The following is a 22298-nucleotide window of genomic DNA, read 5'->3' on the forward strand; positions in this document are numbered from 1 at the left end:
GGGAGGGAACGGGGAGGAGGGGAGTTATGGGGGGGGAAAAAAAGAGGAACAAATGTAATCTGAACAATAAAGATTTAATTAAAAAAAAAGACTTAAAAAGAAAACTAGAAATCAATATGCAAATTTAATAAAGAAAAAGTACAATGAATAGAAATTAATCATTTGAAAATGATTATTTCTCTTATGTTTAAATTATTGAAAAGAAAAAGCATTTGAAGCTAAGGTCATTTATGTTACTTTCTTTATAAACCAAGCAATAATTTAATGCCTGTGCCTATATTCATTTTAAATATTTTTCTATCAATAGTTTAATAATATACAATAAGAATATACAAAAACTGGTCAGGATAGGTCATCTTGAAAAAGAAACCAGTTATTTCAGATGATTAAAAGATGAAAAGTGGCAACAACATTTACCATTTGCCTCCTCTTGTATTTTAGGTTGATGATTTATTTGCATTTCTGCAAAAAAATAAAAGTGAAGTGCAGTTAATAATAGATCTGTCTGATGACATAAGTGGAAGAAAAAGAAGTGTGAGTTTAACTCTTTAACAGTATAGCAAATCCTTAGACTAATTTGTAACTTACAGTAGGGCATATAACATTGCAAGACACATCTTTATATATGCTTTTATTTTCACTGTGAAAAATAATTATAAATTTGATGCAAAGGGTACACTATCAAAGGGGACATTCTGGGAACAACTGGGGATTATTTTATGACGTCCAGTTTATAAAAATCATCTTGTATTTTCTTGTACTGAAGATTTTGTTAATCCTCACCTTGAAGATAACGTTCAATTTCTGAATGAATTATGCCCTGAGACATAAAGGGAAGCCATCTGAAGAACAGAAAAAAGAAAAAGAAGAAAAAAGAGAGAAAATTAATTTTTGTTTTTCTTAATTTTTACAATAAGCCTTATTCTTCATTGATTTTGAATATTAAAAGGTAACTATTAAAATAGCTTTAAATCAAACATGATCCAATATACTATGGACTCATCACTGGTAAGAATGATGTCACAACTGTGGCTTGCAGAATAAAATACATAAATTACTAACCCTGCTAACCATCTACCTCTTCAGGTTTACCAGTCCTCAATCAGGAACACTTGTAAATACAACTGAGGCCCCTGGGGAGCACACTCCACATACCAAGCTGTAACAAAGGCAAGCCAGGTCTAAGACTGAACCTGATACGTGGGCTAGGTCCAAAAGTGTGGCCTGAGGATAACTTGGCACAGAAAAATAAGCTCCACCATTTTAATACATCCTCAATCTTTAATACAACCTGTATCTCTAACATCCTCTGTCTTGCTTTCTCATAGCTTTCTTTAATATCTTTCCTTCGTTGTCTTCAAAAAGAATATTACCCTAAAATTTGGTGAAAATATTACCACTTTGGAATGATAGCTAATCATACCAGCTTCCCTTTCAACCAAGCAAACTCCTGTGTTAGAAGTTCCTTTTGGCAGAAAAAGCCAAGGCTGAACTCCGAAAGCCAACCTTCCCACTTGCTGGCTTTGTGATACTACTCTCTTTACTAAGTCGCCTGCCTCACAGAGCTGTTGTGAAGCTGAAATGAATAGTCACGTAAAAATACTTTATGTACTATTAAAGTAGGTACATAAATGTTACTACTTTACCACAATAACCACAGTTATTGTTATTCAAATGATTGCACATTCAAACACACTTCCATTCCTTCCATCTATTCAATAAATATTTAGAAAGCACCTTTTGTGTGGCAGGCACTTTGCTAAGTGCTGCGGAATACAAGACCGAGAGAGACAAGGAAACTGTGCTGAAGAAAAGTTCAGTGTGAAAGAAGAAAACAGATGTGTAAAGGTATCAATTCACCAAGTGTTGTAGGTGATGTAAGAAATAATTGCAGATATTATAGGAGAAGAGGAGACTGACCACTTATTAATGGCAAGAATGGGGAAGTAAAGGAATAAAGAACATACAAATTTCAATAAAGATATGATACTTGAGCGACAGGTTGGACAGAAAGTAGATGTTTGACAGGCAAACAAGAGGTCAGGAAGGCACCGTAAGGAGAGAAAATAGTACTGGCAATGGTACAGAGATGAGACTCCATGTGGCTGGAGCACGGGAGCTACTGGAAAAGACATGAGAGGTGGGGGTAGGAAAATGTGGTGGTTACTGGACCCCAAATGCCAAGGTATTCCAAGGCTGAGCTATGGGACTTACTCCACCACACTGGCCCTGGAGTCACCAGATGGTGCGGGAGTTGGGGTATAAAGGTGAACTGTGAGCTCAGACAGTTCCACTGAGCTGTTAGCACTGCTCATCTTTCCACTTTTCAAAAGCTAGGGTCTTGCTTGTCCAAGAACATCATACATTTTATACAGCCACCAGCAAAAAGCATGCTTGAACAGCCCAGATCACCCAAGAGTTACGGGCTAAGTAGAAAACACAAATACAGAAACAAAAAAATCTAGAAAAAAAACATTTTTTTTCTAGACTCTTAAGATGAAAGTAGACAACCATGGAATGTGAGTGATCTTGCCCTAAAAAATATGAGTTGTTTCCATGGGAAAAGAGCATAAAAAGTTGGCATAGCATAGATCTTGTCTGTGATACATTTTACATATGGCAACCCCTGACTCACATTGAATATGGCAGAAGAAATACTAAATGCATGTAAGAAGGTTCTATGTCTCCAGCCCCATACCGAAAAACGAGCAAGACTCATCCCTGCGCCTCATTCTGTCAGTTTCCCACCATCACTACTTGTCACTTTTGTACCAAGGATTGGCTCAAACTGACAAAGAAGAGACCAGAAATCTGCAGCAGCACAAATACACTCTCAGAATAGCAAGAAATTATTAAGAGTGGCCTCTTTTAAGGAAAAGAAAATCTGTAAAGACTGTTGGACAGTTCCCAACATTAAAGATTCAAAATGCCAAAAAGAACCCCAAAGTTTCTTCTTCCATGTCCACAATAGACTGGGTTTTCACATGGAAACCTATTCTTATTCAACTGCATTCATGGGTCTGGGGCCCATCCTCTTCCCGGTGACTGAGAGACCAAGTGACAATAAACTCGGTGCCTCCCTGCCAGCGGGGAGTTTTCCTGAGAGACTTGGTAAGAATCTAGAGAGCAAGGCTTAAAGGCAGTAGGGCCAGGTCAGAAGTGGAGGGAGTTGCTTCCTGGACTTGGGCTCAAGGGAAAGCCCAAATTATCTAGATTTTAATCGTTGTCTTTTGTCTTTCTTATGTGCTGTTCCGAGAGTTCTCTCTAAAATTTTCCTCACTTAATTCCCTTATGAAATTGTTATATCGTGACGATTTTAGTAATGTAAAGAGGCCAACATTTAAACAAATATTCTCACAATGTATGTGATACTTTTCAGTGTTCATCTTCTGGTCCTTTTGTGACATATAGCACATTGAAATACCAAGAAATTGCAAGATAATTTTTATTGATTTCAGAAAATAAGAGAGAGGGAGAGAGATAGAAACATCAATGATGAGAGAGAACCATTGATTGACTGCCTCCTACATGCCCCCTACTGGAGATCCAGCCTGCAATCTGGGCATGTACCCTTGACCAGAAATGAACCCTTCGGTCTACAGACCGACGCTCTATCCACTGAGCCGAACTGGCTAGGGTGCAAGATAATTTTTACTTGCAATACTTACCAATAGATTATTTACTTAAACAACAGTGATACATGCTGTGGAATACTGAGTCAATGACACAAATCCATGCACCTAAAACACACACATACACTCACACACACAGGATTGTCCGCATTGCAGCACACTCTCTTGAAGTACCATGGAGACCAGCACTACCTTTCACAGGTGAAGATGGACTGGGATGCGGTGCCAGGTTCTCTGACAATGACCTTCTCACAATACCAGTATTGAGATTTGTCACTGGCCTCACAGCGCAACAGCACCTTCTGCAGCTTGCCAAGTGACACTGCTTCTATTTGAAATGTGTCAGTTTGGTGCAGGAGACAGAGGAAAACCCCACAGAAATAACTTGAGCCCAGCACATGACAAATGCAGGCAATAATAATAACCCAAGGACGGCCAGAGGCAGCATAATACTTTAAAAGAGATAATGTTACTACAGCCAGCATCAAAAGGGGTAATAAGGAAAGAAAAATAAGCAAATTACTTTTTTATCTATTAGAAATCTATTTCTGGCTGTGCTTCTTTCTCTCTTGCAGTTTTATTTTCTCCATTTGCGGTAGTATCCACTGTAACAAATAAATAAGCCCTAATACCAAGGTTTCCAGTCCGTGGCTTTTCTCTGGCTTGGATTTCTGCCACTGTATGCAGTTTATTAGGTGGTCAGGTTGCAGCACGTGGCCCCATATGCAGCACATTTCGTTTTCATGAATGCTGATCTACTTTGAGACATGGAGGCACACATTTCTCCTCTCTCCCCACCTCCCCTTTCTTCCTTCCATTCTCTAAAATTTCTCTCCTGTACCTCTCTCCATAAATTAGATAGAGCACATTCTTGGGTTTGTTGTGAAAGAGCATCTGGCGTCTTCATTTCTAAATAGGGTTGCTTTATCATGTCAAAAAGTTACTGAATTTCCAGAGATGTAGGACCTAAAGTAAATGCTACATTGATTAAAATAAAAAGAACTCCTTCACACATTACTTCCTCATAGATTGTTGCTGGGAATAACCACCCTAAAATTATCTGAGAAAAGGGTCATGAATTTGATTATGTCTGAGACCTTCCCAGACATGCCATCTGACTATTGGCCACTTTTTTCTGCTTTGTGGTAGAAATGCTGATTCAGGGCTGCTTATTTGCTTACATTGCCACCAGGTTAAATTTCAATTTGGTATTCATGATATATTACTGGGTGTCGACTGTTGGGTCCACATATTTTTATGGAAATCTCTTGTTTAGACCAAACAGAAACCATTACTAGTCCCATGACATCTCTTTAAATCAGATAATGATTGTGCATGTTCTCTGGGATGCCTTTAAAGGGACATTTCTTGATATGCATCACCTGCTGTAGCAGATATAATTGATACCCCCTGCCATCTGAGTCCATTTCTGAGGTCATCGGCTGCTTTGCTAGCTGGCTTAGGCATGCTGGCAGCTTTCCTTCTCAGTCCCTACACCTCACTGCTTCTTTGCCTGAGGACTTCCCGGGGTGGGACAATTTTGCGGGATGTCCTGCAGAGTGTCTCGAAAGATACCTAACAAGAAAAAGTTCCAGTAGTAATTAACTCATTAATGTCCCTATATTGGCTTTTCCCCATTTCCTGCCTCACTTTCCCCACTCTTCGCCTCAAAGGTGCTCACTGGGATCACCTCCCAGATAAATTACCTGTACTCCAGTCTTTGTCTTATGGTCTGCCTTAGAGCAAATACCTCAAGGTCCAGAAAGATTTCCTGAATCAGCTTTCTGGTTTCTTCTTGTCTCTTAAAGTAACTTAACTTTTGAAGATAAAATTAAACTCAGTCTATTATGGATGTTGCTGCCTTTTGATTACATCGCTGGACACTTTGTAGAGAAAATGACAACAACCAGCCCAATCAGTGGCTGACGATGTGAGTTGTGGCTGGTGTGAAATTGCTCTGGGGATAAACCAAAAGATTGTTGCCACAGTTTCTCGAATGCAAAATTCTTGCAATCATTCAGCAGTTCCATTACATTCCAAGCAGTGAGGAAAATAACAGAAAAATGTGAGATCCATAATGAATCAGGGAACACTTTTCTACCTCTAGTCTTAAATTTTAAAATCATGCCACTTATTTATGTACTGATTGCAACTTTAATTTCAACCTATAATACGTCTTCTCCACTCTGTGGTAAATGATGAGCTGTCAAATCTGAGCATGTAACTTCACACAACACTGCATGCTGGCGACCAACTAGTAGGTACTGAAGCTTCACAATTGATCACGAGTGGTAGGGTGAGCATCTGGGACTGATGGAAAGCTGGGAACTTCACACAACACTGCATGCTGGCGACCAACTAGCAGGTACTGAAGCTTCACAATTGATCACGAAGTGGTAGGGTGAGCATCTGGGACTGATGGAAAGCTGGGAAGATTCTCCAGTGGATAACCTCACTAATCACTTGGCATAATAGTAACAATAATATCATGGTATATAAGATTGTGGTTTTGCTCAAAATTTATAACTCAGTTTCACAGCAAAAATTAGGCATAATTTTGTGTTTCCCCTCATCCATACCAGTTCTAGTTTTCCTCTTCATTCTGATGAAAGCTTCTGTATAATGTGCCATGATAAATAAAAACTCGGGTGAGCTTTAACACCTCTGATGTTTCAAAATATCTCATGAACTAAAACTACAAAAAAAGTATGAGAAACACCATTCTCAAACTGGTTTGGGAACCTTCATTTTTAAAAATATACCCTCGGGTTACATAATCTCTACTCTTAATTTCAGACCCCCTAAATAGCTCTGTATTTCTATATATATAGCAAAATAACTTCAAAAAGTAACTGGATTGCCTGGCTGGGTGGCTCAATTGGTTGGATCATGGACCCTTACACCAAAAGGTTAGGGGTTCAATTCCTGGTTAGGGCACATACCTAGGTTGTGTGTTCAATTCCCGGTCGGGGGGTATATAGGGGGCAATCTGTCAATGTTTCTTTCTTACATTGACATTTTTATCACGCAATCTCTCTCTCTATTCCTTTATCTAAAATCAATTTTAAAAAACCCATATCCTCAGGTGAGGATAAAAAAATCTAACTGGATTGATTATGTATCTCAGCACAACTCCTCAGATACCTAATACACAGAAAGATTCTCATATATGACAAAATAAATAATAAAGGACTTTAATGTGTGAAAATGATATAGTTGGCACCAGGCAAGATGTTTAAAGAAAGGCTATTGTGTTATTATGTGAAATGTACTATAATGGCTTTTCTATAACCTCACCGTTTAGCACAAACTTTGTAACTTTCAGTCTCAACAGAGCATGTTCATGTATATTTTTCTCTGATATCATCTCAACTTATCTTTTTCTTATTCTAAGACTATTACTAATTTTGAGTGTCTTTATCTTTGTTCTGTTATTCAAACCTAGTATAGGGTGTCCCATTTTCCTTTTGAGAACAACTTCTAAAATAAAGCACATTAGGAAGCTGGGTCAGGAAACTTTGCTAAAGACGTCCTAAAATGGAAACTTGAAGCATTGTGAGCACCTTTCACTTTCAATCATGTACGGGCACCTTCAGAGAGAGTGCGAAGAACAGGGGGAGTTACTTGCGCAGACTCACCTGTCCTCTTTGAAATTTGACTGGCATGATGGAGTTGCACAGCAGTCTAAGGCCAGTCTCCCCTCTCCCCATAGAGACACAGGGAAACTTCCGACTCTGTTTCTGCTCTCTTCAGTTGCCCAGTGTGGATGTCAACATGGTATCTCACTACTGGCAAAGCAAAGGGGAGAGAAACAAGAGGAAATCCATCACATGGGAGTCCATGCAAACAGGACCCAGACCCATGGGCTAGACTACAGTAAAAACAAAGAAACAAAAAAATCACATGAGAATTCCCTTAATCTGGACTTTCTGTACTGAGAGACTTTTTTATCTTTCAATTATTAATTTTAATTTTAAATGGCATTTTCACATCATGAACAATTGCCCAGGAAGCTTATAGCTTTTTAAGAAAGAGAAATAAAAGATTTTTAAAAGGCTGTTATTGTTTTTTATGTATGGCATAGGAAAAGATTTCATGCTTAGCATTTTAACAGCAAAGGTGACAATGTTATTGTGCATGATGCTTAAAGTTTAAAATTATGTAGGGTTTGATGAGGAAATAGATCATTAGTGAGGTAATGACATTAGGTGGCCACTGGCCCAGGCAAAGCCAGAGGAAACACAGATGTGACATTTTTCTTTGTCATAGCCTCAGCCCCTGAGACTGTAGCTGGACAGTAAGAACCTTTTTTGAGATTACGTTTAATCCCAGATCCACCAGTGACTCGTGCTGTGATGCTGAAAAAGTCACTTCTCAACGGGTAAAACAACTCTCTTGGAAATAGGAAAAAATATTCTGTAACTAAATAGTTCAGAAATAAATTTAAGCAACTGTAAAACAATTTGTATATGCAAGATATGTTACTGCAGATCATAACACACATGGAAACATAGCTTGTCCTCCTTTTATGGCAGGAAGCTCACAGACAACATCCCCTTCGGCTTGGATTCGAGATAACCACACATTTGCTGCAAAATCTAGGGTCTTCTTGCTCTTCATATGCTGCATGGTCACCTGCGATTAGAAGAAACAATAACCAAATTGTGTGATTTCTAATGTCTCATAGACTCAGAGTTCAAAATGCAGCCCAGGGATTGGCAAATGCACTGCACACTCTGGTGGTGGTTATTATGATTATTCATTGTAGCAGTGGCTGTTGCTTATAAGGTAATATTTTTTGCCAGATAAATGACTTACGCTGAGTGATTTATTTTAATGATCTCCTTTAACCATTGCCAACTAGAATTTTTAAATTCTTATAATTTTATAAATAAGAAAATGGAGGCTTGAAGATTCAAAGCTCTCAATTTCACCTATAGCAACTGGTAAACAAGCAACCGATAGGAGAAACTCCAAAAGAGATGTCTGTGTTCAGATTAGTCACCAAAGCAGGCATACGGCAGAATTCCACAACCTAGCCACATTCCTGCTCACCTCAGAGTTTTCACACACACACACTTGTATATCTGCCTAGAAAGCTTTCCTCTGATTCATTACCACGTTGAATCTACCCATCTTTCATTACCTAGCTTAGACATAACCTCTTCTAAGAAGCCTTTTGTGAGACCCTGATCTGGGTTAGGTGACCTTATTTTGTGATCCATGGGAACCTACTTATTCATGACTATGACTTAATACCTAATATTTGACTAATGTGATGGACATAACATGTTCTACTCAACATGGTACTTCTACCAGCTTTCACAAGGAAGTCCTTAAATTGTTTGTTTAATAAATGATTAAATAAATGAAACGGATATTTGTCAGCACAGGTAATTAAACTAAATCAGTACACCTCATTGGACCACTAATATCTGATTGTATCCTTACTTGCTCCAACCAAAGGGACATGAAAAGAACATTGAGTATGAAGTCATTGCTTGGTCTCCTTGAAATGACAATTTTTACAGTGGATTTTCACAGCACTGCACTGGGCATAGTTGGGAATTTAACAAAAAGAAACTGTCTCTACCACTAAGAAGATTTTATAGATTATCTGTGAAGTATAGACACAAAATATTTTAACTACATAAGAATATATTATAGCATGCATATCAATAAACACTTATTAATACACACTAAGTGCTATGTGGATTTTGCATAATGCAAAGGTTAGGCTATAAGAAAAATAATATCAGATGGAACCCAGTAGATGTTTCAGATAAAGGAGAGTCATTATAAGCAGGTGAATGGAAGTCTTCTAGATTCTGGACTTAAAGCCTTCCCCGGGAAGTACACAGTTTTTACAAGGTCATTCTAGCTAGCTGAAACTTTAGACCAAACTACCTATGGAAATTGGCAAGAAGCCTCTGGTTTATGAGGTGCCAATATTCCTTCATCTTTAGAAGTACCCACTGATGAGTCGTAGTCATTTTTCTTAAACAACAAAACCCTACTAACTCCACTAAAAAGCCTTTGGGATGAGGACTCTTGGTCTGAGGGACAGTGAACTGGCCCCCTGTTTAAAAAGTTTGAGGACCCCTGCTCTAGACCAAACTACCTATGGAAATTGGCAAGAAGCCTCTGGTTTATGAGATGCCACTATTCCTTCATCTTTAGAAGTACCCACTGATGAGTCTTAGACATTTTTCGTAAACAACAAAACCCTGCTAACTCCACTAAAAAGCCTTTGGGATGAGGACTCTAAATGAGTTCCATTTACCTTCTCAGTCATGATGCCTCAAATAAAAAATGAATCTAAGCTAATCTATTTATTTGGTTAAGCAATTAAGAGTTGCGGCAGTGGTTCTCCACTGAATGAGATCTTTGCCCCCAATCCCCAGGAGACATATGGCAATGTCTGAGACATTTTTAGTAGTCACAATTGGGGAAGCTGGGGAGGGTGCTACTGGTATCTAATGATGGAGACCAGGGAAGTTGCTAAACATTCTACAATGTACAGTACATACCCCCACACACAACAAAGAATTATCCAGCCCCAAGTGTCAATAGTAGTGCTAAGGTTGAAAAATCCTGGGATAGAAAGATACATAGTTAGTTAGTAGATAACTCAATAATTAAATAGAGCGATGTAGATAGATAAAGAAAGATACATTTATTGACCTTATTGTTGGTTGTGTTTGTTGTTGTTTTTACAAAAATGTCAATTACTAAAGTGTTAAAGGGGGTCACAATTCCTGGAAGACCAAATACTGTAGTTGGTTAGTAGATAACTCAATAATTCAATAGAGTGATGTAGATAGATAAAGAAAGATAACTTATTGACCTTATTGTTGGTTGTGTTAGTTGTTGTTTTTACAAAAAAAAGTCAATTATTAAAGTGTTAAAGGGGGTCACAATTCCTGGAAGACCAAAAGGCATAAGCCCAGGACTAAAATGAAGGCCAACTGGAATAAACTTGGACTTTGGATCAAAAGACTTTGATTTATGTCCTGGCCCTGCTACTTACCAGGTGTATGTCCTTAGGTGAAAGTTTTACATGACGACCTGTGATCCTCAGGTCCTCATTTGCAAAATTGGTATCATACCTATCTGCCTCACCAGGTAGAAGACTGAATGTTTTAGAGCAAGAATGAAATTAAATTAAATGGAAAACACATTATGAAAAAGACAAATAGGAAATTATTTCCCAAAGCAGAGCAATCTCAAGTGTGAGTTGCAATACCAAGGGGTATTGAACGGGAGATTCATCGTAGAACATCTGATTTCCCTGGTTGGCCGTAAAAGGGTGGTGTGTGTACCTAAGAACCAGACCACTTTTTTCAAATCCATGTGACAGTTATGTGATATTGAGAACTGCTTATCATCAATTCAAAACCCAACAATAATATCCTCAGTCAGGATAATAATATTACCTACCTTGTTGTGGCATAAACATTAAAAGTGATGATCTGTACCCTGAGTGTTCAATAAATGATTGGTGGTGGTGATGGTAATAGTAGTAGCATCACACTTAATCACAGAAATTAGAGATCAGAATTCTTAACTGTTATTTGGGATTGCTTGTGGTTCCTCACTCTCCAATATCCTCCTAGAGCAGCGGTTCTCAACCTGTGGGTCGCGACCCCTTTGGGGGTCGAACGACCCTTTCACAGGGGTCGCCTAAGACCATCGGAAAACACATATATAATTACATATTGTTTTTGTGATTAATCACTATGCTTTAATTATGTTCAATTTGTAACAATGAAATTGGGGGTCACCACAAAATGAGGAACTGTATTAAAGGGTCGCAGCATTAGGAAGGTTGAGAACCACTGTCTAGAGACAACACAAAGAAAACTTCAGCCAAACACTCAGTTCTTTAATAACAGAAAGATAAATTCTATTTTAAATCTGAGTTCTAGGTATAATTTAGGAAGACAGAGAAAGGCCTCCTTCGCCTCTCCTCCCCTAAGTCAATCTAAAGGAGCTTCTCCTGCTACCTCTCCTAAGGTCCCTACCCTGAATTCTCTACACCAGTCAAGAGCTCCATAAACAAAAGGCAAAACCCTTAACTTCAAAAGAAAGAGACCTTCCAAGTCTTTGGGAATGGAAAGCTATCCTTTAACCCCTCTCTTTCACTTACCGCACCCCAAGCCTCCCATCCCCATAGAGCTCCCTGACACATCTAGTCTCCTACATTCCTAGTTGAATAATCTTTGCATGCTTTTTCTGAGGTGGTCCCCATTCTGATTTGCAATATCAAGCAGGAACACATTAGAGAAAAGATGTCCATTTCTCTAAACCCCAGGGACTGGCATTGTCTCTATTCTCCATAGAGAATATGGTTGCCTATGGTTGCCTCTTCTGCTAATGTCCTCCCTATTTAGCCCTTCAGAGATGGCCCTGTAGCCTTTCCCTACCTGTCCTTAGTGCCTATCTTTCATGTCAACCAGGACTCCCAATGGAGTAAGGATCAGGTCCAGGAAGCCCAGAGAACACACCAGCCGGATCACGAGGGCAGAGTGAGCCAACTGCCCTTCTCCTTGGCCCGTGTTTACCTCTTCTGCTAATGTCCTCCTTACTTAGCCCTTCAGAGATGGCCCTGTAGCCATTCCCTACCTGTCCTTAGTGCCTATTTTTTTCATGCCAACCAGGACTCCCAATCGAGTAAGGATCAGGTCCAGGAAGCCCAGAGAACACACCAGCCGGATCACGAGGGCAGAGTGAGCCAACTGCCCTTCTCCTTGGCCCAAGCTCCATATCTTCCTTTCCTGCCTATTACGGCCAAGACTAAATGCAATTAAGAACCAAAAATCATTACTACCACCACACCACCTACATTTATATTCTACTTTGATTTATGAAATACTCTTCACATATATTATTTAATTCTAAATTTAATCTTATCTTTTCTTGGAGGAGAAATAATATAAAGCCAAATCAAACAAACACTTTCTGAAAACTAAATTTTTGTGGCTAGTTGTCTGCTGAACACTGGCTATAAAAACAAAGAGTGTACTAGGATGAGAAAAGTTGAGAAAAATACTTTTAGAAATCCTACTCTGAAATGCCATAAAGCTTTGTTCTACAAAACAAAAAAATATGTAACATTTCTATTCTTATTATATACTCAATTTATCCAATGTTTTTTTTAAAAATAATAAAGGCAAATAGCCCCCAACACATTTGTTGGGCCCTTAAAGTATTTAAAATATTATACTAGACTAGAGGCCTGGTGCACGAAATTCGTGCACTCAGAGAGGGGGTCCCTCAACCCAGCCTGCACTCCCTTGCAGTCTAGGAGCCTTCAGGGGATGTCGGACTGCCATGGAGGTGGGAGAGACTCCTGCCACCGCCACTGCGCTGTGAAACTGGCTTTTGGCTGAGTGGCACTCCCCCTGTGGGAGCGCACTGACCAGGTATGTGTACCTAAGAGCCAGACCACTTTTTTCAAATCCATGTGACAGTTATGTGATATTGAGAACTGCTTATCATCAATTCAAAACCCAACTACAATATCCTTAGTCAGGATAATAATATTACCTACCTTGTTGTGGCATAAACATTAAAAGTGATGATCTGTACCCTGAGTGTTCAATAAATGATTGGTGGTGGTGATGGTAATAGTAGTAGCATCACACTTAATCACAGAAATTAGAGATCAGAATTCTTAACTGTTATTTGGGATTGCTTGTGGTTCCTCACTCTCCAATATCCTCCTAGAGACAGCACAAAGAAAACTTCAGCCAAACGCTCAGTTCTTTAATAACAGAAAGAGAAATTCTATGTTAAATCCCTGAGTTCTAGGTAGAATGACCTGGACAATTTAGGAAGACCGAGAAAGGCCTCCTTCGCCTCTCCTCCCCTAGTCAATCTAAAGGAGCTTCTCCTGCTACCTCTCCTAAGGTCCCTACCCTGAATTCTCTACACCAGTCAAGAGCTCCATAAACAAAAGGCAAAACCCTTAACTTCAAAAGAAAGAGACCTTCCAAGTCTTTGGGAATGGAAAGCTATCCTTTAACCCCTCTCTTTCACTTATCGAACCCCCAGCCTCCCATCCCCATAGAGCTCCCTGACACATCTAGTCTCCTACATTCCTAGTTGAATAATCTTTGCATGCTTTTTCTGAGGTGGTCCCCATTCTGATTTGCAATATCAAGCAGGAACACATTAGAGAAAAGATGTCCATTTCTCTAAACCCCAGGGACTGGCATTGTCTCTATTCTCCATAGAGAATATGGTTGCCTATGGTTGCCTCTTCTGCTAATGTCCTCCCTATTTAGCCCTTCAGAGATGGCCCTGTAGCCTTTCCCTACCTGTCCTTAGTGCCTATCTTTCATGTCAACCAGGACTCCCAATGGAGTAAGGATCAGGTCCAGGAAGCCCAGAGAACACACCAGCCGGATCACGAGGGCAGAGTGAGCCAACTGCCCTTCTCCTTGGCCCAAGCTCCATATCTTCCTTTCCTGCCTATTACGGCCAAGACTAAATGCAATTAAGAACCAAAAATCATTACTACCACCATCTACATTTATATTCTACTTTGATTTATGAAATGCTCTTCACATATATTATTTAATTCTAAATTTAATCTTATCTTTTCTTGGAGGAGAAATAATATAAAGCCAAATCAAACAAACACTTTCTGAGAACTAAATTTTTGTGGCTAGTTGTCTGCTGGACACTGGCTATAAAAACAAAGAGTGTACTAGGATGAGAAAAGTTGAGAAAAATACTTTTAGAAATCCTACTCTGAAATGCCATAAAGCTTTGTTCTACAAAACAAAAAAATATGTAACATTTCTATTCTTATTATATACTCAATTTATCCAATGTTTTTTTTAAAAATAATAAAGGCAAATAGCCCCCAACACATTTGTTGGGCCCTTAAAGTATTTAAAATATTATACTAGACTAGAGGCCTGGTGCACGAAATTCGTGCACTCAGAGAGGGGGTCCCTCAACCCAGCCTGCACTCCCTTGCAGTCTAGGAGCCTTCAGGGGATGTCGGACTGCCATGGAGGTGGGAGAGACTCCTGCCACCGCCACTGCGCTGTGAAACTGGCTTTTGGCTGAGTGGCACTCCCCCTGTGGGAGCGCACTGACCAAGAGGGGCAGCTCCTGCATTGAGCATCTGGTGGTCAGTGCGTGTCATAGCAACTGGTCATTCTGCTTTTCGGTCAATTTGCATATTAGCCTATTATTATATAGAATAAAGTAATAAAGTTTTATGGGGGTAGAGGAATCTGGTACTTGGGTCAGGTTAGCAAGTACTAATGTCAGTCATTAGTATTTTCTTTTTGGAGTTGGAAATATGAAAATAAAATAAGGTCTAAATGTGTTCTCAGAGAACACACTAAGTGTTCTTACAAATAAGATACAAAGTTAAAGCTTGACGCCAAGTCTCCTTATTTCTGGTGCTATTCCTTGTGATGACACCCTATTTGTTACAAGGACTGTACAAGGAGGATCAATTATGGTATCTACAATGGAATGAAGGACTATCAAATGCAAGAATTTATCTTTGGTTCAAATAAGCTGGCACAACTTTTAGAATATTTCTATAAACTGCTAGAGTCTTTTGAGATTAAACATTTGACTGGGGATTTGGGGAGAATAAGAAGCAGGTGCTTCCTGCTGTTCATTGAACTAGAAAATCCTCAAAAACAAACTATTTTCCTCACTGCATTTCAGAACTTGCTCTTTGTTTTCCATGGTTCTTTCTAAAACCCTGAAGTGAAGAAGTAACTGAAAATGAACAGGAACTGGAAATATTTACAAGATGCTTTAAAACTTCAAAAGTAAACAAATAATTTCCTACCTAGTTTAGCTAATCTCAAGACTGCTGGGAGTTCATATCAAGTAGCTTACTATATCACATCAAGAAGTAGTAGTTTAAAAAAAATGTCCCCTGCTGAAAATCTACATGTTAAGCAAAACAAACAAAAACATGTTTTCACCTATTTTAACTTGGGACACCAGGAATAATTTCAACAAATACTTGTTAGAAGCACTGGCTTCCCCCAAACAATAACATACCATAAGTTCTCTCCTTGTTCATCATGAGAAACTATTTGGCTATAAATAATACATCATGATTGATGGGGGGAAAATCCTCCTGGTGTACATGCTAATAATGGTAGACTTTCTTTTAGATTTTCTTAGTCTACAGAAGGAAGCCTTTGATCATTACAGAACTGACCATTATCTTTTTGAAAATGGCATTTCCATTTCGCTTTCAGATTGGGACATCATCTAGTATACTTCTAGACTAAAACAACCTGAAGCCCTGACTTTTGCTTTAGCTCTGACACAGAGCTGCCAAATATGAGCAATATAAAAAAGTCAGTATGGCTGAGGAAAAAAAATGCAGTCAAATTAAACTTCAAAGCCAAACCTTATGTTGGGGTAGATGTAGAAAAAGTGTTGAGTTTCCAAAAATACATTTTCATTGAAACAAATACTCATTTTTCTTTTAAAACAAATAAATAAAATATTTAAAGAATGGCAGTGTCTTTTTCATATAAAATCTTCAGCATTTGTTTTAATTTTCTAAATGAATAGAAACCATTTTAGGACTGGCCTCGATAGAAACTAAAGTTTATTTGTTGAGCTCCCCCTGCTGATTTAGAGCAGCAAATATTAGTTATTTCACACTAAACATTACCATAAAAACTCGCTCTTGGTTTCTTAGAAGCCTCAAATTTCTGGGTTATTTTAAGAAACTTCAACCAAGTAGTTAAATACACCTCCTAAAAATAGCTGACTGCAACAGAGTAGAGTGGTATTTACAATGTCTGAATGAACACATTGAGGTTATAATACCTCAGTCAGGTTACCCAACCTTTCTGCTTAGAACCTGAGAGAATGGGAGAAATCAATTTACCTCCTTCAGTAAATCCTTTGAAGGACAGATGTAGTAAGAGAGGCATTTTCATTGAGATATGACGATTAAAATTAAAATTCCAAGGAGAACTAATCCATAATCTGGTGTCTAGTTGGGTTAATTATAGAATGAACTCTTTGAGGAAAAGAACTACATCTTAGTCATGTTGGCATGCTCAAACTCCTAGCAGAACCTCTTCCACATAATGGGTGCGCTAGCAATACTTGATGAAGTACTTTGACAATGAGTATAATTATGTATGCCTTTATGCATCTGTGCTCTTCTATATTTTAACACCAAAGTCCACAAAGGAGAGAACTGTTTCTCTCTTCCTCCAACCCAGGCACACTGAAACATAAAAGGGAAATTATCTTGGTCCTGACCTGTCTCAAAATATAGAGTTAATTAGAATAGAACCATACTAGTCCTAGTAAGAAAAAGGGAAAAGTCCTTTAAGAAAAGGGAAATATTGATTAAAAGGAATATATAAAAGATATAAAGATTACTGAATTGTTTCACTAGGCCATACATATAGATGAATTGAACTTTATTTTGCAGAGGGATAAACTTCAGGTGAAATTGTAAAATACTGGAAAAAGAAATAATGACTGAGTTTAATTATCAGACAGGGGGAGGGAGGGGACATACGTAATACTTTCAACAATAAAGAATTATTAAATAAAAATTTAAAAATATATCAGACAGAATATGGTAATCATGTACACAGAATGTACACCTGAGAAGACATGATGTTGATAGACCTGTAAGTCAGTGTGTTTATCAACTGACTCCACCCAAACAAGGTTACACAATTTGTATCTAATAAATTTCAGGCTATTGGAAGACCATTCAAATACAAGGAATCTACTTTAGCTTTGCAAACAGACATTTTCCCTCTCATTAGGAAACAAATCATTTTTCATACATAGTTATTTCATGATAATCTACGTGCAGCACTGAAAACAGAAAAATTCAATCTTCAAATTACTTTCCATTCACCCTCCCTCCCTACTCTGCCCTTACTCACCTCTCTGCTCTTTAAAATCCTCCTTGTCCACAAAGCCTTCCCAGTTCCTCCAGGGCAGTGATTTTCAACCCGTGTGCTGCAAGAATTTTTAAAACATACAATACCTGGCTATTTAGTCAGGGCACTGACCTCTTTTCCCTTACATTGTCAAATTTAAAAATGACAATAGCCAACACAATAGCCATCTGGTGTGAGTGAATCAAAATTATACCTATTTTTTTTGGTCAGATTGGCAAAAAATATAATTTTCGGTGTGCCACAGAATTTTAGTAATTGGTTTATGTGTGTCATGAGATGAAAAAGGTTGAAAATCTCTACTCTAGAGCACACATGTATTTTTCTTATCAGAAATCTACTGTGATTAGGGTCTGAACATGCAGCTCAGCCTTTAACTGCTCTCTAATTATTGTATTTGCTAATTGATTTTGTTTCTTCACCCAGATTGAAAGCAGAATCTATGGTTGATTCTAAGTTTATATCCTTGCAAAAGCTAAAGCCAGACTTATGGCAAGTTAATTTTCTCTTAGATATAACATCATAACCCAGTAATTGACCTAGCTTTTTTAGGCTAAAATGGTTTCTTGGAATCTCGTGTTAATAGCTTCTCCCAGAACTCTCCATAGCTCTGGATAGCTCAAAAGAATAGATTAGTACATAGGCTAGTCATTTTCTAAACCATATAAATTATAAGTGATAACTATTATTGGATTCATACAAACATTAGTCATATTTCCAGATGTGGAACTATTATATAAATGAGTCAAAGATGGCCTCTGTATATTGTCCCCTACATTGATTATTTCTTCCCTGAAGACTGAAACCCATTAGCTTAAAAGCCCACTGGCAGCAAACTCAAATTTTAAAATTTTTTAAATAGCCCCTATGACAGATATGTGAAAAAATGCTCAACTTCACCAGGTACAAGGGAAATGGAAATCAAAACCACAATGAGATACCACTTCACACCTGTTATAATGTCTATAATCAGTAAGACAAGAAATAACAACTGTTAAAGAGGATATGGAGAAAGGGAAACCCCTTTGTGGAATGTAAATTGGTACAGCCACTATGGAAAAAAAGTATGGAGATTCCTCAAAAAATTAAGAATAGAGCTACCATCTGATCCAGCAACCCCTCCTCTGGGTATCAACATGAAAACTTTAAAAAATTTCTTCATAAACACATATATACCCCTATGTTTGCTGAAACATTATACACAGTAGCCAAGATATGAACACAACCTAAGTGTCTTTTGATGAATAATTAGAAAAAAAAGATGTGGTACATATATATACAGCGGAACACTACTCAGTCATAAGAAAGGATGAAATACTGCCATTTGCAACAACATGGATAGATCTTATGAGTATCATACTAAGTGAAATAAGTCAGATGGGAAAGGACAAGAACCATATGATTTCATTCATTTATATGTGGGATATAAAACAGAAAGCAACAGGACCTCCTGTTAAGATGGCAGAGTAGGTAAAGGCTATGCCTGCCTTCTCTTCCCAGGACCACATCAAAATGACAACTAAATTATAGAACAACCATCCTTCACAACCATCTGAAGACTAGTTGAACAGAACTCCTATAACTGAGGATATTAGAAGCCATGTCAAGACTGGTAGGACGGGTGGAGATGCCTAATGGGCTGGTCCCTCTGCAGCAGCTAAGAATCAGCAGAAATAGCTCATCTGTGGAGGAACCCCCTGTGGAGCGAGGGTTCCAGCACAACACTGGGCTCCCCAGCTGAGAGCACCAGTCCAGGAAGCGAAGTCCCCACCATATCTGGCTGTAAAATTCAACAAGGATTTCATCCCAGTGAGATGGAGGACTGCTGTAAACTCAGGCATTGTCTTAGGGACTGAGAACAGATTCACTCAGTCACAAACACCAGCCTTAAACTCCAGAGAAGGAACAGAAGCTCAAAAAGTGCCAGGGACATACGAGGAGGAATTGAATTATCTGGTTTCAGGGCAAGTGTTAGAGGGCAGCTCTCTCCTAGAGTAAAGTATCAGCAGGAATCACTGTCCTTTTGTTGATCCCTCCCCCAAACCAGACTGCAGGCACAGGTGAGTGAGTGCCAAGTCTGAGTACCCATTAACCAGGCTAATTGTACTTTCTTTCCACCCTGTTGATTCTCTGAGACCCTGTGCCACCCAATTCACACACCTAGCCATAACCTCTTTCCAAGGCTAATCCACACAAGTGACCAATCAGGGAATGCACTAAGGCTGTGGTCGGCAAACTGCGGCTCGCGAGCCACATGCGGTTCTTTGGCCTCTTGAGTGTGGCTCTTCCTAAGCCTTAGGAGTACCCTAATTAAGTTAATAACAATGTACCTACCTATATAGTTTAAGTTTAAAAAATTTGGCTCTCAAAAGAAATTTCAATTGTTGTACTGTTGATATTTGGCTCTGTTGACTAATGAGTTTGCCGACCACTGCACTAAGGACTTTCCTAAAATCTCTGAAAGGTCCACAAACTGCAAACTATGTGTGCACTGTACCTATTGCTAAGTGGCCCTAAGCCCAGCATTAGTAAACCAATCACAATTCATAGCATAACCACTCAGAGGCACAGCTGATGAAGGAAATAGACATATAAGTCCAGAAAAAGCAGTGAGTCCCAAGATGAACCCCAAAGAGGCCCACACCAAGACACACCAGTAGTAAAATGGCAAAGATTAAAGACAAAGAGAGAATCTTAAAAGCAGCAAGAGAAAAGCAATTCATTATATTCAAGGGAGCTCCTATAAGATTTCTCAAAAGAAACTTTGCAGGCCAGAAGGTACTGGCAAGAAATATTCAAAGTAATGAAAAGCAAGGACCCACAACCATGATTACTCCACCCAGTAAAGCTATCATTTAGAATCAAAGGACACATAAAGAGCTTCCCAGACAAGAAAAAGCTAAAGGAGTTCATCACCAGCAAACCAGTATTAAATAAAATGTTAAAGGATCTTCTTTAAGAAGAATAAGGGAAAAAAAGATAAAAATATGAATAATAAAATGGCAACAAATACAGATCTATTCAACAATTGAATCTAAAAAACAAAACAAACAAGCAGAACAGAAACAGACTCATAGATACAGAGAACATTGTGGTAGTTGCCAGATGAGAGGTGGGTTGCAGGGATGGGTAAAACTGGTGATGGGAATAAGAAGTACAACCTGGTAGTTATAGAACAGTCATGGGGATGTATAGTACAACATGGGGAATATAGTCAATAATATTATAGTAACTATAAATGGTGTCAGATGGGTATTAGATTTATTGGGATGATCACTTAGTAAATTATATAATGTCTAATCACTGGGTTGTACACCTGAAACTAATATATTATATGTCAACTGCAATTGGAAAATTTAAAAAAATTGTTCACATTGATAACAACAATTAGGAAAATATGTTATCTTTCTCACTGGTTAAGATTTCTGCTTATTTCTTTTCATAATAACTATGAAGCACAAAATATAAAACATTACCTTCTGTAAGTTCCATTCAGGTTGTTCACTAGTTGCATCATGTCCTATCCTTATTTTATATATCTCTCCAATGTTTCTTATTTCAACCTGAATGAAATGCAAAGGAGAAAAAAATAGCAGAATGTTTTAAATTAAGCACATTAAATTTTTTTCTTCCTACCAAATACTTTTTATTTTTCGGTTCCTAATATTTAAAAAGCTCTCAGGGACCCTTTCAGAGTCTAAAAATTAGGCCCTCTCAAGAAGCTATCAGCGGTTTACACAGACACGGAGTATAAGACAGAAATATCATGAGACTTGACTAAAAATATGCGGAAGGAGTTAGATGAAAGAATAGGATAAAGAGCAGACATATGCTCAGTGCTATGACTACATTTCTCACTAGAAACCAATGTGTTTTGAGATGAGTTCCAATGACATAAACATGAGTTTTTATTTTAAGAAAATAAGCAACTTTCATCAAAGCTAAATATGGTGAGTTCTACAAACTTAAGGAAAAGTACCAATGAGTCTAGAACTTCCTTTTACTCTGAAAATCCTCTTGTTTATCTCATAGGCTAAGACACAGATGTTCAAAGTTCAAGGAAGAGAAACAAACCTGTCCACACAGTATGTATACTTGGCAAGTTTTTTATATGGTCCAAGAGTATTTGTTTATCTAGGTAGCATTGTGGAAAACTGACTTTGGAATCACTTTGAGCTCAGTTTGGATCCTGGCTGTTGTAATATGAGTAAAATATGGTGTTTTCATCTCTCATCAATTTCTTTATCTGTTAAATGGACATAATATCGACTGCATACAATTTTCAGTTCAACTAAATGTTTGTTTAACACAATAATGTGGGCATTGTGCAAGGCCACAGATATACAAAGATGAAAATAATGGCACACTCCTTAACATAGAGATATTTATAATCTAGTGAGGAAGACCGATTTATAAGCTGACACTTTCTGTATTATAAGATACTAGAGGCCCAGTGCACAAAAATTTGTGCACTGGGGAGGGGGTCCCACAGCCCAGCCTGTGCCCTCTCGCAGTCTGGGACCCCTCGGGGGATGACCACCTGCTGGCTTAGGCCTGCTCCCCAGGGGATTGGGCCTAAGCTGGCAATCAGACATCCCTCTGGCAGCCCGACAGCCCTCGGGGGATGTCCACTTGCCAGCAGGGAGCAGACCTAAGCTGCAGTCGGACATCCTTAGCGCTGCTGAGGAGGCAGGAGAGGCTCCCACCACCACCGCTGTACTGGCAGCCATCA

General features: G+C 38.5%; 1 protein-coding gene across 1 annotated transcript in view; it reads right to left on the reverse strand.

Moving 5' to 3' along the window:
* Positions 1–797: 797 nt before the first annotated feature.
* LOC106726965 overlaps positions 798–22298 on the reverse strand; it is a 56458-nt gene continuing 34957 nt past the window's right edge. Inside the window, exons 9-12 of the mRNA XM_014543858.1 lie at positions 21043–21129; positions 8135–8267; positions 7271–7420; positions 798–842 (exon numbers count right to left, since the gene is read on the reverse strand). Coding sequence (XP_014399344.1) covers positions 7317–7420; positions 8135–8267; positions 21043–21129 — 324 coding nt within the window. The 3' untranslated portion in view covers positions 798–842; positions 7271–7316. The remainder of the gene's footprint in view (positions 843–7270; positions 7421–8134; positions 8268–21042; positions 21130–22298) is intronic.

The sequence above is a fragment of the Myotis brandtii genome, unplaced genomic scaffold, assembly GCF_000412655.1.
Source record: "Myotis brandtii unplaced genomic scaffold, ASM41265v1 scaffold1102, whole genome shotgun sequence".
NCBI classification, from domain to species: Eukaryota; Metazoa; Chordata; class Mammalia; order Chiroptera; family Vespertilionidae; genus Myotis; species Myotis brandtii.